At 45.3% G+C, this 13,097-nt stretch overlaps 1 protein-coding gene and 2 non-coding genes across 3 annotated transcripts; all 3 read right to left on the reverse strand.

The window, feature by feature from the left end:
* Window positions 1–4,623: 4,623 nt before the first annotated feature.
* Window positions 4,624–11,000, reverse strand: RPS3 (ribosomal protein S3). Its single transcript, XM_003923477.4, has 7 exons — window positions 10,901–11,000; window positions 9,629–9,759; window positions 8,904–8,997; window positions 8,211–8,305; window positions 6,157–6,344; window positions 5,497–5,693; window positions 4,624–4,697 (listed from the first exon to the last, which is right to left on the reverse strand). Exons 1-6 carry the CDS (start codon window positions 10,928–10,930, stop codon window positions 5,500–5,502), a joined length of 732 nt encoding a protein of 243 aa, XP_003923526.1. The 5' UTR covers window positions 10,931–11,000; the 3' UTR covers window positions 4,624–4,697; window positions 5,497–5,499.
* On the reverse strand, window positions 5,799–5,944 carry LOC120364799 (small nucleolar RNA SNORD15). The gene has a single exon (XR_005579938.2). It is a non-coding gene; the product is annotated as a small nucleolar RNA SNORD15 (small nucleolar RNA).
* On the reverse strand, window positions 9,914–10,061 carry LOC120364800 (small nucleolar RNA SNORD15). The gene has a single exon (XR_005579939.1). It is a non-coding gene; the product is annotated as a small nucleolar RNA SNORD15 (small nucleolar RNA).
* Window positions 11,001–13,097: the final 2,097 nt, after the last annotated feature.

The raw sequence follows: 13,097 nt of genomic DNA on the forward strand, positions 1-13,097 counted from the left end.
GTGGCTGAAATTTCTTGGCCCTCCCCTAATGAGTGTGAGATCACAGAGGTGGATAGCAGGCTCTAGATTATCACATTCCGCTGGGGGTTTCAGCAGCCCAGATTCTGTCTGGGAATTAATCTCCCAAAAAACCCTTTATCCACTGTCTTCTCAGCACACATTACTGTGCTTCTCCTGGTTCTCTTCCCTAACAGTGGTGTTTTCATCCCTGACTCTGGCTCATACTCTGGGTTCTCTTCCTTGTCTGATGTGCAAGCTGATGAGTTCAGCAGCTCCCAGTCTGTCACCAGCTGCCAGGAAACCTAATGACTAGAACCTAACTCTTCAGTCTGCCGGTAACCTTTGGTAATTCTAGGAGAAAGGCTTCAGCTCTTGTCTTCATGTTGGCAACAGCCATATTTCTACCAGTGGGTTCTAAGGACAATTTCACAACATGGTTTTGGCCACCCAGCATCAACACCTTGCCTAGTTGGGGGAGAGGGGCATTCAGTGAGTATGGCAGTGGGCTGGGCCTCATTTCCACTGTGGAAGCCAAAGCTATCTTTTTCAGCAGCTGGGTCAGACACCAGGCTTGGCCAATCAGATGCTCACACCCACAACTTTGAACCTCAGAGTCACACAAAAAAAGGGACGGCTGAAAAATCACTCACTGGGAGAGTCTGGTGATGGTGACAACACCCTAAACCAGGCTGCTTTCAGCTATGACCTTGGCTGCATTCCCTGACGCCAGCCTCCCCAGAGCTCAATTCAGAGCTGAGTTTTCCAGGCCTCTCGTGGACTCTGAGCTACCTGAGATCCTTCCAGTAAAGTTCTGTGCTGCTTATTTTGGCCAGTTTCTTCTTTTGCTTGCAGATACAATGCCTCATTTGCTGTGGACAGGTGGGGGTCTTTCCTAAAATCCTGTTGTGGTAAAGTGATCCTGAGAGGGCAGGCCTGCTCTTTCTAAAACGGCTTCTGAAAAAATCATGCATAAGCTGCCAGTATTGTCATACTTAAGGTAATAGCATCACGGAAAAGATAAAAATACACACACACTCAGTTGTGTATACACAGACTACACTTCTATAAGAATACACAGGAAACAGTGGAGAACGCCTCTGCAGAGGGTGAGCTTGGCAGTGGGAGAGGGGCTGATTTTTCTTTTCTATACTATTGAATTTTTACCATATTTATGAACAGACTAACTTGTTTTTAAAAGATATCATTTGGGGCCGGGCACGGTGGCTCAAGCCTGTAATCCCAGCACTTTGGGAGGCCGAGGTGGGTGGATCACGAGGTCAAGAGATCGAGACCATCCTGGTCAACATGGTGAAACCCCGTCTCTACTAAAAATACAAAAAATTAGCTGGGCATGGTGGCGCGTGCCTGTAATCCCAGCTACTCAGGAGGCTGAGGCAGGAGAATTGTCTGAACCCAGGAGGCAGAGGTTGCAATGAGCCGAGATTGCGCCATTGCACTCCAGCCTGGGTAACAAGAGTGAAACTCCGTCTCATAAAAAAAAAAAAAAAAAAAAAAAAGATATCATTTGGAACACATGTAATCTTCACAAGTTAAAATAAAAACAGGGCCGGGCGCGGTGGCTCAAGCCTGTAATCCCAGCACTTTGGGAGGCCGAGGTGGGTGGATCACGAGGTCAAGAGATCAAGACCATCTTGGTCAACATGGTGAAAACCCATCTCTACTAAAAATACAAAAATTAGCCAGGTGTGGTAACGGGTACCAGCTACTTAGGAGGCTGGGGCAGAATTACTTTGAATCTGGGAAACTGAGGTTGCAGTGAGCCAAGATCAGGCCACTGCACTCCAGCATGGGTGACAGAGCAAGACTGTCAATATTTTAAAATCCCTCCCACTTCAGCCTCCTAAAGATTACAGGCCTGAGCCAGTGCACCTGGCCTCCCATACTTTCTTAGCTACAAGGGAGGGGGCAAATGTGGGGGTCTTTTTTTTTTTTGGAAACAGGGTCTGTCACCCAGGTTGGGCTGGAGTATGATGGCACTATTATGGCTCACTGCAGCCTCCACCTCCCAGATTAAGCCATCCTCCCACTTCAGCCTCCACATCTGGCAAATTTTTAAAATTTCTTGGTGGAGACAGGGTTTCACCACTTTCTCCAGGCTGGCTTGGAAATTCTGGGCTTAAGCGATCTACCTGCCTTGGCCTCCCAAAGTGCTGGGATTTCAGGTGTGAGCCACCACAGCTGGACACATTGGCGCTTTTAAATGGTCACATAGGGATGTTCGCTTTGATAATTCAATAATGTATCACTAATAATCTGCATATTTTGTCAAAATTAAATTTCTTCCTAAACTGTTAGGCTTACTGCACATTTCCTTTGTTACAGCACCACCTAGTGGTAATTAACAGCACTACTTTCTCCCAATAATTCAGTATCTATACACTAATCTGCTTACTTTTCTGTCACAATTCACTACCTTTATTTTTTTCTCCTTAAGCTGTTACTCTTACTGCACATTTCCTTTGTTACAGCAACACCTAGTGGGAATTAACAGCACTACTTTATCCCACTGGCTGAAGTTCCAATTTTAAGTGGACTGGCGAAAATGAGGAATTTAAAAGATAATATACAGCACATGATAGTCTTAACCTGTTCCCAGCATTCAATCTGAGGATGATCAGATGCTGGGTACAGTGGTTCACACCCTCTGGAAGGCCCAGGTGGGGAGGATCACTTGAGGTCAGGAGTTCAAGACCAGCCTGATAAACAGGGGAAACCCCATCTCTACTAAAAACACAAAATTAGCTGGGCATAATGGTAGGCACCTGTAATCCCAGCTAGTGAGGAGGCCGAGGCTGGAGAATCACTTAAATCCAGGGCGGAAGTTGCAGTGAGCTGATAGCACCACCACACTCAAGCCTGGGGGCCAAGACCAAAACTCAAAAAAAAAAAAATAAAAAGGACAGGACTCTGTATAAACATCAAAGGTGTTTTCAAAAAGGTAGGGGAGGGGCAACACATCTGCAAGATTAAGTACTGGAGACGGTTGTACAATGGGAATATACAGCAGTCTTCCTGCAGTACCATTCATTGGTACCAGGACCCTCTTCAAATACCTAAATTCCCAGATGCTCAAATTCCTTATATAAAATGGAACAGTATTTATATCTAAGGTAACCTAGGCACATCCACTAGATTACTTTTAATACCTCATGTACATGCTATGTAGACAGCTGTTACACTGCAGTGTACAATAAGTGACAAATGACAATAAGAAAAGTAAGTCTACATGTTCAGTACAGACACAACCATCCTTTTTGACTACTTTTGATCCAAAGTTGGTTGAATCTACAGATGCAAAACCCTTGGACAGAGGGCTATCACTATATCAGTGTACACTTAAATGATTAAGATGACCAATTTATGAGATAAAAAGGGAGACGCTTGTCAGTGTGTTTCCTACAGTGTGCGTATCTCAAGTATTAAGCCCTTACCACGTGCTGATAAATAAAAATGCCATGTGCAGCTCAGTCTAAATGAGAAGACAACCACATAATCATAGCACCTGCTAACTAAACCATCTATGGAGCCAGGGTTATCTCACCAGCCAAGGTGCATCACCAGGAAGCAACCACTCGATTTGGCCTTGCAGGCCGTAACAGCTGTCCCTGGAAGTCCCCTCTGTGATCAACCAGAATCTGATTTATGACCAGTCTCATGATTTTCACAAGCCAACCTCTCCCTCACTAGTTTTTCCTGAGTAAATAGTGCCCAATTTCTTGTAAAATACTTAATAGTAGAAAATACTTCAAAACACTGACAGATAAAATCAGAGACAGTTTAAATGTTCTTTATAGTTCTCCAGAACATAATGGTCTAGAGAACACGACTTAGGAATGTGGATTCTAATGATAGCTTTTTACTGCTTAGGCAAATTTACTTCTGATCCTTAAATATGGTGGCACAAGCAAATTTCCTTAACACTTTATAGAGGTTGATTAAATGAGTACGTATGCAAAGAACACTTAGAACACACCATGCGGCCAGGCGCGGTGGCTCAAGCCTGTAATCCCAGTACTTTGGGAGGCCGAGGCGAGTGGATCACGAGGTCAAGAGATCGAGACCATCCTGGTCAACTTGGTGAAACCCCATCTCTACTAAAAATACAAAAAAATTAGCTGGGCATAGTGGCACGTGCCTGTAATCCCAGCTACTCAGGAGGCTGAGGCAAGAGAACTGCCTGAACCCAGGAGGCAGAGGTTGCAGTGAGCCGAGATTGTGCCATTGCACTCCAGCCTGGGTAACCAAAGCGAAACTCCGCCTCAAAAAATAAAAAAGAAAACAGCATGACACGAAACATAATGGCGATTTATACTCACTTTGTATGTGCAGCGTGGATCACTTTACACACAAGAAAAACTCAATATATCCCTCTTCTAAACATACAATCCTGAACTACAGGACAACGAATCAAGGTGCTGCCTCGCTTGCCATCAGCCTTCGCTATCACACAAAGATAAACTTCTCTAGTTGCCTTTGCTTGGGTCTTACTATTCTGGCCCTTGCAAATACCCCAAGTATAGCTAAAACCAAGAAGATATGTAATGTTCTGCAGGTCAACATGCCCCTCAGTCTGAATACTGAACAGTCTAGTCAGGCCTTGCGTCTTTGTACAAGATTTTATTAAAGGTCGTTACAGAGCAACATCCAGACTGCAGAATGCAGCTGCCAAGGAGACCCTGAAACCAAATAAACCACAAAATTAAGAAACTTAACCAGAGTTATTAAGCCTTCATTTACCAAACAGATACAAACTCCCACTTAGCAATACTAACAAAAAAATACATGCATAAGGGTTTGTCCTTTTTCCCATAAAAAAATTACAAGGCTCCTAGAGACACAAAATAAAAAACATCTAGAAACAAAAAACTCCTCAAATGTTGACCACAGGTTTGTTTTACAGGGACTGCTAAAGGACAGAATAGCCAATTACTAGCAAAAGTAACTAGAAAATCTTGAGCAATCAGGGACAGTGGCTCACGCCTATTAATCCCAACACTTTGGGAGGCCGAGGCGGGTGGATCACCTGAGGTCAGGAGTTTGAGACCAGCCTGGCCAACATGGTGAAACCCTGTCTCTATTAAAAATATAAAAATTAGCCAGGCACGATTTCATGTGCCTGTAATCCCAGCGACTTGGGAGGCTGAGACTAGAATTGCTTGAATTTGAGAAGCAGAGGTTGCCACTGCACTCCAGCTTGGGCAACAGGGCAAGTTTGTGTCTCGAAAAAATACAATAAAGTATTTGAGCAACTAAGGGAAAACTGTTTCATACACAGGAGTAAAAGCAGGAACTTCTTTCTGAAATAAAGGCAAACACCTGTCCCAATGGAACTGAGGGTTAAAGAGACCCCAGGTTTCAACTTGTATTCTCCCACATCACCAAATGCTCACAAGAGTATGGGATACAAGTATTAACAGAAAGACTAGGAAGGACCCTATTCTGCCCCCCCCGAGTCCCCTGCCCCTGCAGGCATACCTGTTACGCTGTGGGGACTGGCTGGGGCATGGCAGGCGGCTCTGGCTTCCCACCCTTCTGTTCTGAGATGGGGGTGGTAGGCAGTATCTCATCTTTGGGTTCCACGATGCTCACATGGTCAGGCAGGGGCTTCTTAGGGCCAATCTTACCAGTTGGGTCCCAGGGCAGCATGATCTTCACCTTGATACCCAGCACACCTAGAAGACACCACAGTTGTTAGCACACAGCTGGGGTCTCACCGGCCCCTACCACACAAGACCAAAGAGAGCAAGCAGTTTACTCAAGCAACCCTGGGTCTGGTCCCTTCTCAGACAAATGCCTCTAAATCAATCAATGAATAGGACACTTCTGCAAAAGGAATCTGTGAACAGCACCACAAAACATGGCACTGACAAGGACCAAGAGCAGGAAGTGACCTTTCTGACTCGTCATCGTGTCATCACTGAAGGGTACACAGATGGCTAAAACAAGGACAAACCAACTCTTGGATCTAACAGGTATCAGCAATTCAATACTTACAGATAAACGTGGCAATCCATATGCCAAGGAGTATGACCATGCCCAGCCACTTCCATGATAAACTCCCCAAATACTTAAGATGTCTGTGGAAAACCAAATGTGTCCACAAATGCCCTTTGCCAAGCACTCTCAGCTGCTTACCCTGTCTGAGCAACACATGGCGCACGGCAGTGTCAACGTAGTAGTTAACAGGGTCTCCGCTGTGGATCATCAGGCCATCCACAAACTTCATGGATTTAGCCCTCTGTCCTCGGAGTTTCCCAGACACCACAACCTCACAGCCTTTGGCCCCGCTCTCCATGATGAACCGCAGCACACCGTAGCAGGCCCTTCAGAAGAACAGGAAAGATCCACTTGTGTTATTATCAAGGACCGAATTTATTTAACAACCCCCACCTAGTTTTTAAAAAAAAACAGAAGAAAAATTAGTTTTCAATGTTCCTTTAATGGAGAATAAATCTGACCAGAATCTGGCCCCCAAATATTAATTCTCTTCCAGGCTTATCGTACCTAATCTTAGGGTAATATTCATCAAGCAAGTCAAGCTCCTAACCTAGTACTTTCCAACCCTGGCTGCCTATCAGAATCACCTCGGAAAGCTAAAATAAACAAAAGAAACCTTGATGTTTAGGCCCTATTCTAAGCCAATTAAATGGGCAAAGTCCAGGCTTATGTATTTAAAAATGCTCCCTGGGTGATTTCTCACATATAACCAAAATTGAGATCCACATTTTTACAAGTACCCACTTTGTGGTCCCTTGAAATATTCTGCAACCTCCAGAAGTCTCATTCACTATGAAAAGCTAACCCACACAGGATCCTGGCTACCTTGCTATTAGAATGCTGATAAAACAGGGCCGGGCGCGGTGGCTCAAGCCTGTAATCCCAGCACTTTGGGAGGCCGAGGCGGGTGGATCCCAAGGTCAAGAGATCAAGACCATCCTGGTCAACATGGTGAAACCCCGTCTCTACTAAAAATACAAAAAAGTAGCTGGGCATGGTGGCATATGCCTGTAATCCAAGCTACTCAGGAGGCTGAGGCAGGAGAATTGCCTGAACCCAGGAGGCGGAGGTTGCAGTGAGCCGAGAGCGAAACTCCGTCTCAAAAAAAAAAAAAAAAAAAAGAATGCTGATAAAACATTTTAAAATATGCCCTACCTGCAACTCATTCGGTAGTTTACGCTCTGCAAGATACTAACTGAAGAGCTAGCCACCTCTAGGCCCTTTCGCATTATCTTTCTTACTATTCCACAACTGAGAGGTGGTATAATGGTCCCCCTTAAAAGATAGAGGGGATCCTAGACTCAGAAGCTCATTAACTTGCTTCAATGTGTGCAAAGCCCATGTAGGGGAGAGTTAAGACAGATTGCTGAGTCACACATCCAGTTTCCCATTTGGTGGGTCTGGGATTGACATAAAACTTCTGAGAACCACTGTTTTAAGCAACAGAACTGGAACTCAAACCAGGTAAGCAGTCTTTTCTAGGTCCTTACATAGAGCCTGACCTACACCACCCATCCCTACCAGTTAACCTTCCTACAGCACAGCTTTCCTCTAGGCCAGGCATTCCAATGCCTTTACATACAAACTGCACAAAGAACTTCCAGTTGAAACCTTACCAGCAGACCCTCACATTACTACCTGCATGCAACTCAGAGGTTTTAAGCGTCTAGATTTTAAGCTCTCTCCCAGCAGGTCTTATCTCTTCACAGTACCATTTCAAGAGTGAACACACTAAGTAGATTTGAATGACACCTACTAGCTTGTTCTAAGTTTCATGGTATCCCACAAGTACTAAGGCACTTCTACCTAGGGATACATAACACATACCCAGTACCAGGCCTAAATTATTCCCCACTGCCCACCACTCACCACAGGGCTCTTTAGAAGGCATCCCTGAGAAGACCAACAGGAGTTGGTCCCCTCCTTGGACAGTTCTATTTGTGTTTAACTCCCAAAGCACCCATAACACTTCTCCATTACAAAACTGAATATACCCTTTATGGTTCTTGCTGCTTTAGCAGTCTTGTTAGTCTGCCAGTTCAGTGAAGGGCATGGCTTAGTAGCTCATTATAATCCTGGGAGATTAGCAGATCCTGTCACTTTGTAACAGTTCATCTGCTTAATTAACAAATGGCAGACATATATTTTGATACACACAAAAGGTCAGGACCATTAGGTCTCAGGATACTTACCTGCGCACAGCAAGCCCTCCCAACAGTTTGTAACGCAGAGACTCTGCCTGAGCGATTGCGCACAGACCTCTAGTGGCCACCTTTTCAGCATAAAGCTTTAAAGAAAGCAAGGGACACAGTGTTACCAGTCACCACTGTTTTCAACTGAAAGCTGAAAATTTGACATTTGTCATACAAGCATCACTTTCTACACCAAGCTTGTCCAACCCACGGGCCACATGCAGCCCAGGACAGCTTTGAATGTGACCCAATACAAATTCCACATCATGATTTTTTGTGCTATCATTAGTGTGGCCCAAGACAATTCTTCCAATGTGGCCTAGGAAAGCCAAAAGATTGGATATCACCATCACATACTGCATGTAATTTCGGTATCCCTCAATTCCTAAAGCACTTCTACCACCTACACACAGTGCAGGTTCCTTGCCCTCCCACCCTAGCTCCTTTAGCCACACCAAGGGCACCAATGCGGATAGTCAATCCATCATATGCCCAAGTTGAACGTAAAATCCTTTAACCACCATCCGTTTGCAGAATAGGCTTGCAAAGTTAAGCCCATTATTCATTAGAAGAATTTCAACAAAATTCTACCAGTCCATTTGTAATAAACAAATAATTAAAGTCTCCAAATTGAAAGTTTTTAGAAGTATCATTCTGAAGCGCCATCATCTCTGGCATGCCAGAACAACTCACCTCTACACTGCCCTCTGGAAAGCCAAACCTCTTCTGAACTACAGCAGTCAGCTCCCGAATCCGCCGGCCCTTCTCGCCAAGAACATTCTGTGTTCTGGGGGAAAAGGTGACAATTCATAACTCTTACAATGCTAGGTGTAACTTTCAATCTTGCATATATGTGTGGTAGCAAAAATCTCTGCCACAAAGCATAAAATTTTTTAACAAAAACAAAAGTTAAATTTTAAAAATGCGCTGGGCGCGGTGGCTCAAGCCTGTAATCCCAGCACTTTGGGAGGCCGAGGCGGGTGGATCACGAGGTCAAGAGATCGAGACCATCCCGGTCAACATAGTGAAACCCCGTCTCTACTAAAAATACAAAAAATTAGCTGGGCATGGTGGCACGTGCCTGTAATCCCAGCTACTCAGGAGGCTGAGACAGGAGAATTGCCTGAACCCAGGAGGCGGAGGCTGCAGTGAGCCGAGATCGTGCCATTGCACTCCAGCCTGGGTAACAAGAGCGAAACTCCGTCTCAAAAAAAAAAAAAAAAAAAAAAAAAATTTTAAAAATGCAGTTGCAATCCTACGCCTGGCCTTAAAATGCAGCTTTTAAGAAGCAGTTATATTCACTAAGCCCAGATTCATTGGTTGTTTGTACCTTAAGTTCACAGAGAATAAACCAACTCAGCATTTACAATAGATGATGGGCAGTCATCTGTTGTAAAAAGATGACAAGTGAGTTTTACCTGGTGGCTAAGATGATGATTTCTGTCCTGGTTGGTGTAACTCGAACCTCAACTCCAGAGTAGCCATCTTCAGCCAGCTCCCGAGTTAGAAACTCATTCAGTTCAGCTTTGAAGATGCCATCAGCGACAAACTTACCCAAAAAGGCAAAGTTCAAAATTAGGACATCGGTGTAGGTTCACTGTCATCTGAGCCAGTCTAGTCTTACTTGTCAATGCATTCCTCACCAAAACTAAATACCTCCAACCAATAATTCCAAACCCTTGTTCCAACAGGAGTGCAGCAACCCTTCTCAGACAAATGCCTCTAGGTCATCTTTAGGAAGTTACTTCAGCCAGGGCCCTTTAAACTGTGCCACAGAACGCAGCACAGAGTAGGCCACCTGGGCAAAGAGAACACCTCCAAGTCAGACTCGTCATCATCTCTTCATCGAAGGGTTTAAAACAGTTCCACGTGCAAAACAAGAAACTGCTCTAAAATGGCCCATTTACACTTCACTCAGCACAGCAAAGACACTGTACTTGTCACCGTGAAGGAAGATAGTGAACTTAACATAAAAGCCGTCTCACTTGTAGACACAACCTGGACCGTCTAAAGAATCCCAGCCATGTTATTTGGCCTTACAGTACCTGTTGATTTAACTGTACACAGAGGTGGCAAATCCTAACTTACAGAGTCGTGGACTTAATTTTAACATCGAAGTGTTCGTATACAAAATGACAAACCATCTATTTTTAAAGCTAATGATTTTTACAGTTTTTTTCTCGTGGAATGATAAGCTGTTAAATCAGAGGCAGCTTCTTCCCGGGGTCCTCAGACGTAACAAGCAACCGTCAGTTGAGGTTTTGGGGCCAGCAGATTGCACCCAAACACGACCAGTAAGAAGGTAAGAAGCCTTCTCCTTCCCAAAACCACCGGGTAACACATGAGGGAAATGACACATGCCCTCATGTGTTTACTAATTCTGTGGGCCAAAAAAAATGCTCACAAACGCCTTCTCCGGGACAGACTAGGCGCCTGGTGCCCATCTCTCTGAGCTTCACTCGGAACCGGAAAAAAATGGGTCTCTCCCTTTCCCGGCCTCACAGTGCTCGCCTGGCTCGGGCCTGGGCCTCTCACTCAATCCACCTCGATCCGCGGCCCGTGGGAACGCCAGGCAGCCTAAACCGCTTCCTAGGGCAGGACACAGAGCCGCAGGCCTCGCAATGGCACCTCGGGAAGCCCTTGACCTGCGTGACGCCGTCATTTCCCAAGCACAGACCCCAGAGACTCACCTTCCTCTTCTTTGAAATTTGCACCGCCATCTTTCCGCCGCGCTCCGCCGAAAGGAAAGGAAGTGGCTCGCGGGCGGAAATACGTATAAAGAGCGCGAGCGACGACCAAAGGCTGCGCTACATGGACGCCTGTGGGTGTTCATGGGAAATGTAGTGTTTACGTAGAAGGCGTCTGGGGAAAGAGTATCTCCCTCCGGCAGGCAGGAACGAGAAAGGGGGTTCATCCAGCAGGACTTCTAAACTGCAGGGGAACTTAAGTGTTCAAATTCTCTTAGTTTAAAAACAAGCAATGTGAGGTGCAGAGGTGGAAATTACAGGTATAAGTTAACACAGCAACAGAGTTTAACCAGCGTGGAACTCTGGCCCCTATGGGTCAACACTGTAATGAAAATCTGCTGAAAGCCCTCAGTGAGACTCATTTAAGATTCCTCTTTGGGAGGCCAAGGCAGGCGGATCACTTGAGGTCAGGATTTCGAGACTAGCCTGGAGAACATGGTGAAACCCCGTCTCTACTAAAAATACAAAAATTAGTGTGGTGCGGGACGCCTGTAATCCCGGCTATTAGGGAGACTGAGGTGGGAGAATTGCCTGCACCGGGGAGGCGGAAGTTGCAATGGGCCAAGATTGCACCACTGCACTCCAGTCTGGGCGACAGAGTGAGACTCTGTCTCAAAAACAAACAAACAAACGAAAAAACTCATGTCCCCCAGTCTGTGCCCATTTCCTCCGTTCCAAATGATAATAATAAAACCTGATATTTACTAAGCATCCTAGGGACTGTGTTCCGTGTCCTTTTTGTTCTCATTTACCCCACCTTACTTTGATCAAGTCCATTATAGTTTGTAACAGAAGTCCCAGAGAGTGGCTCATGTGTGCATTTCTATCTTTCTTTCTTTCTCTCTCTCCTCCCTTCCCTCCCCTTCGTCTTTCTTTCTTTTCTCTCCTGTTGCCCAGGCTGGCGTGCAGTGGTACAATCTCGGCTCACTGCAACCTCTGCCTCCTGGGTTCGAGCAATTCTTCTGCCTCAGCCTCCCAAGTAGATGGGATTACAGGCATATGCCACCATGCCCAGCTAGTTTTTGTATTTTTAGTAGAGACGAGGTTTTACTATGTTGGCCAGGCTGATCTCGAACTCCTGACCTCAAGTGATCCATTCGCCTTGGCCTCTCAGAGTGCTGGGATTACAGGCATGAGCCACCATGCCCAGCCTTCTTTTTCAATTAAATTCTGACCAGGTGCAGTGGCTCAGGCCTGTAATCCCAGCACTTTGGAAGGCCAAGGCAGGTGGATCGCTTGAGGCCAGAAGTTTGAGACCAGTCTGGGCAACAGAATGAGACGCGCTCATCTCTACAAAAAGTGAAAAAAGAAAATTTCCAGATGTGGTGGTGTGTGCCTGTAGTCCCAGCAACTCTGAAGGCTGAGGTGAGAGAATTGCTTAAGAACAGGAGGTCTAGGCTGCAGTGAGCCATGACTGAGCACTGCACTCAGCCCAGGCAACACAGGGAGACTCGGTTTCAAAAAAAATAAAAAATAAAAGTCCCTTCATTTTATTATGAAAATTTCCAAGCTTATAGAAAAGTTGAAAAACCTGTGCATCACCGAGCTGAGGGGGAATTGAGAATGGTGCTACAATTAAAATTTTGCTGTTGCTTTATCTCATATCTACTCATCCCTCTAGCCACCTACCAATACGTCTTTTGAGACATTTCAAAGTCATTTGCAGGCATTGGTAAACTTTAACCCTGAATAATTCAGTAACAGGGCCAGGCACGGTGGCTCAAGTCTGTAATCCCAGCACTTTGGGAGGCCAAGGTGGGTGGATCATGAGGTCAAGAGATCGAGACCATCCTGGTCAACATGGTGAAACCCCGTCTCTACAAAAATACAAAAAATTAGCTGGGCATAGTAGTGCGTGCCTGTAATCTCAGCTACTCAGGAGGCTGAGGCAGGAGAATTGCCTGAACCCAGGAGGCGGAGGTAGCGGTGAGCCGGGATCGTGCCATTGCACTCCAGCCTGGGTAATAAGAGCAAAACTCCGTCTCAAAATAATAATAATAATAATAATTCAGTAACAGTTTTATTTTAAGTTTGAGTAGTTTTCTTTATTTAAAGGTCAGGGTATTTCTCTCTAAAACTATTTCAGGTGTTTTAAAGAATATAGAAAGATCAAGCAAAATAGCGAGCCTACATTTCTTCA

Source organism: Saimiri boliviensis, chromosome 6 (genome assembly GCF_048565385.1).
Source record: "Saimiri boliviensis isolate mSaiBol1 chromosome 6, mSaiBol1.pri, whole genome shotgun sequence".
Lineage (NCBI taxonomy): Eukaryota > Metazoa > Chordata > Mammalia > Primates > Cebidae > Saimiri > Saimiri boliviensis.

Coding starts and splice junctions, on each gene's coding strand:
- RPS3 (XM_003923477.4), bottom strand. CDS start 10,930: ATGGCGGTGCAAATTTCAAAGAAGAGGAAG. Junction 8,306..8,903: donor TTCCAGAGGGCAGTGTAGAG/GTGAGTTGTTCT, acceptor CTTTCTTTAAAG/CTTTATGCTGAAAAGGTGGC. Junction 6,345..8,210: donor GGAGGGCTTGCTGTGCGCAG/GTAAGTATCCTG, acceptor GTTCTTCTGAAG/GGCCTGCTACGGTGTGCTGC.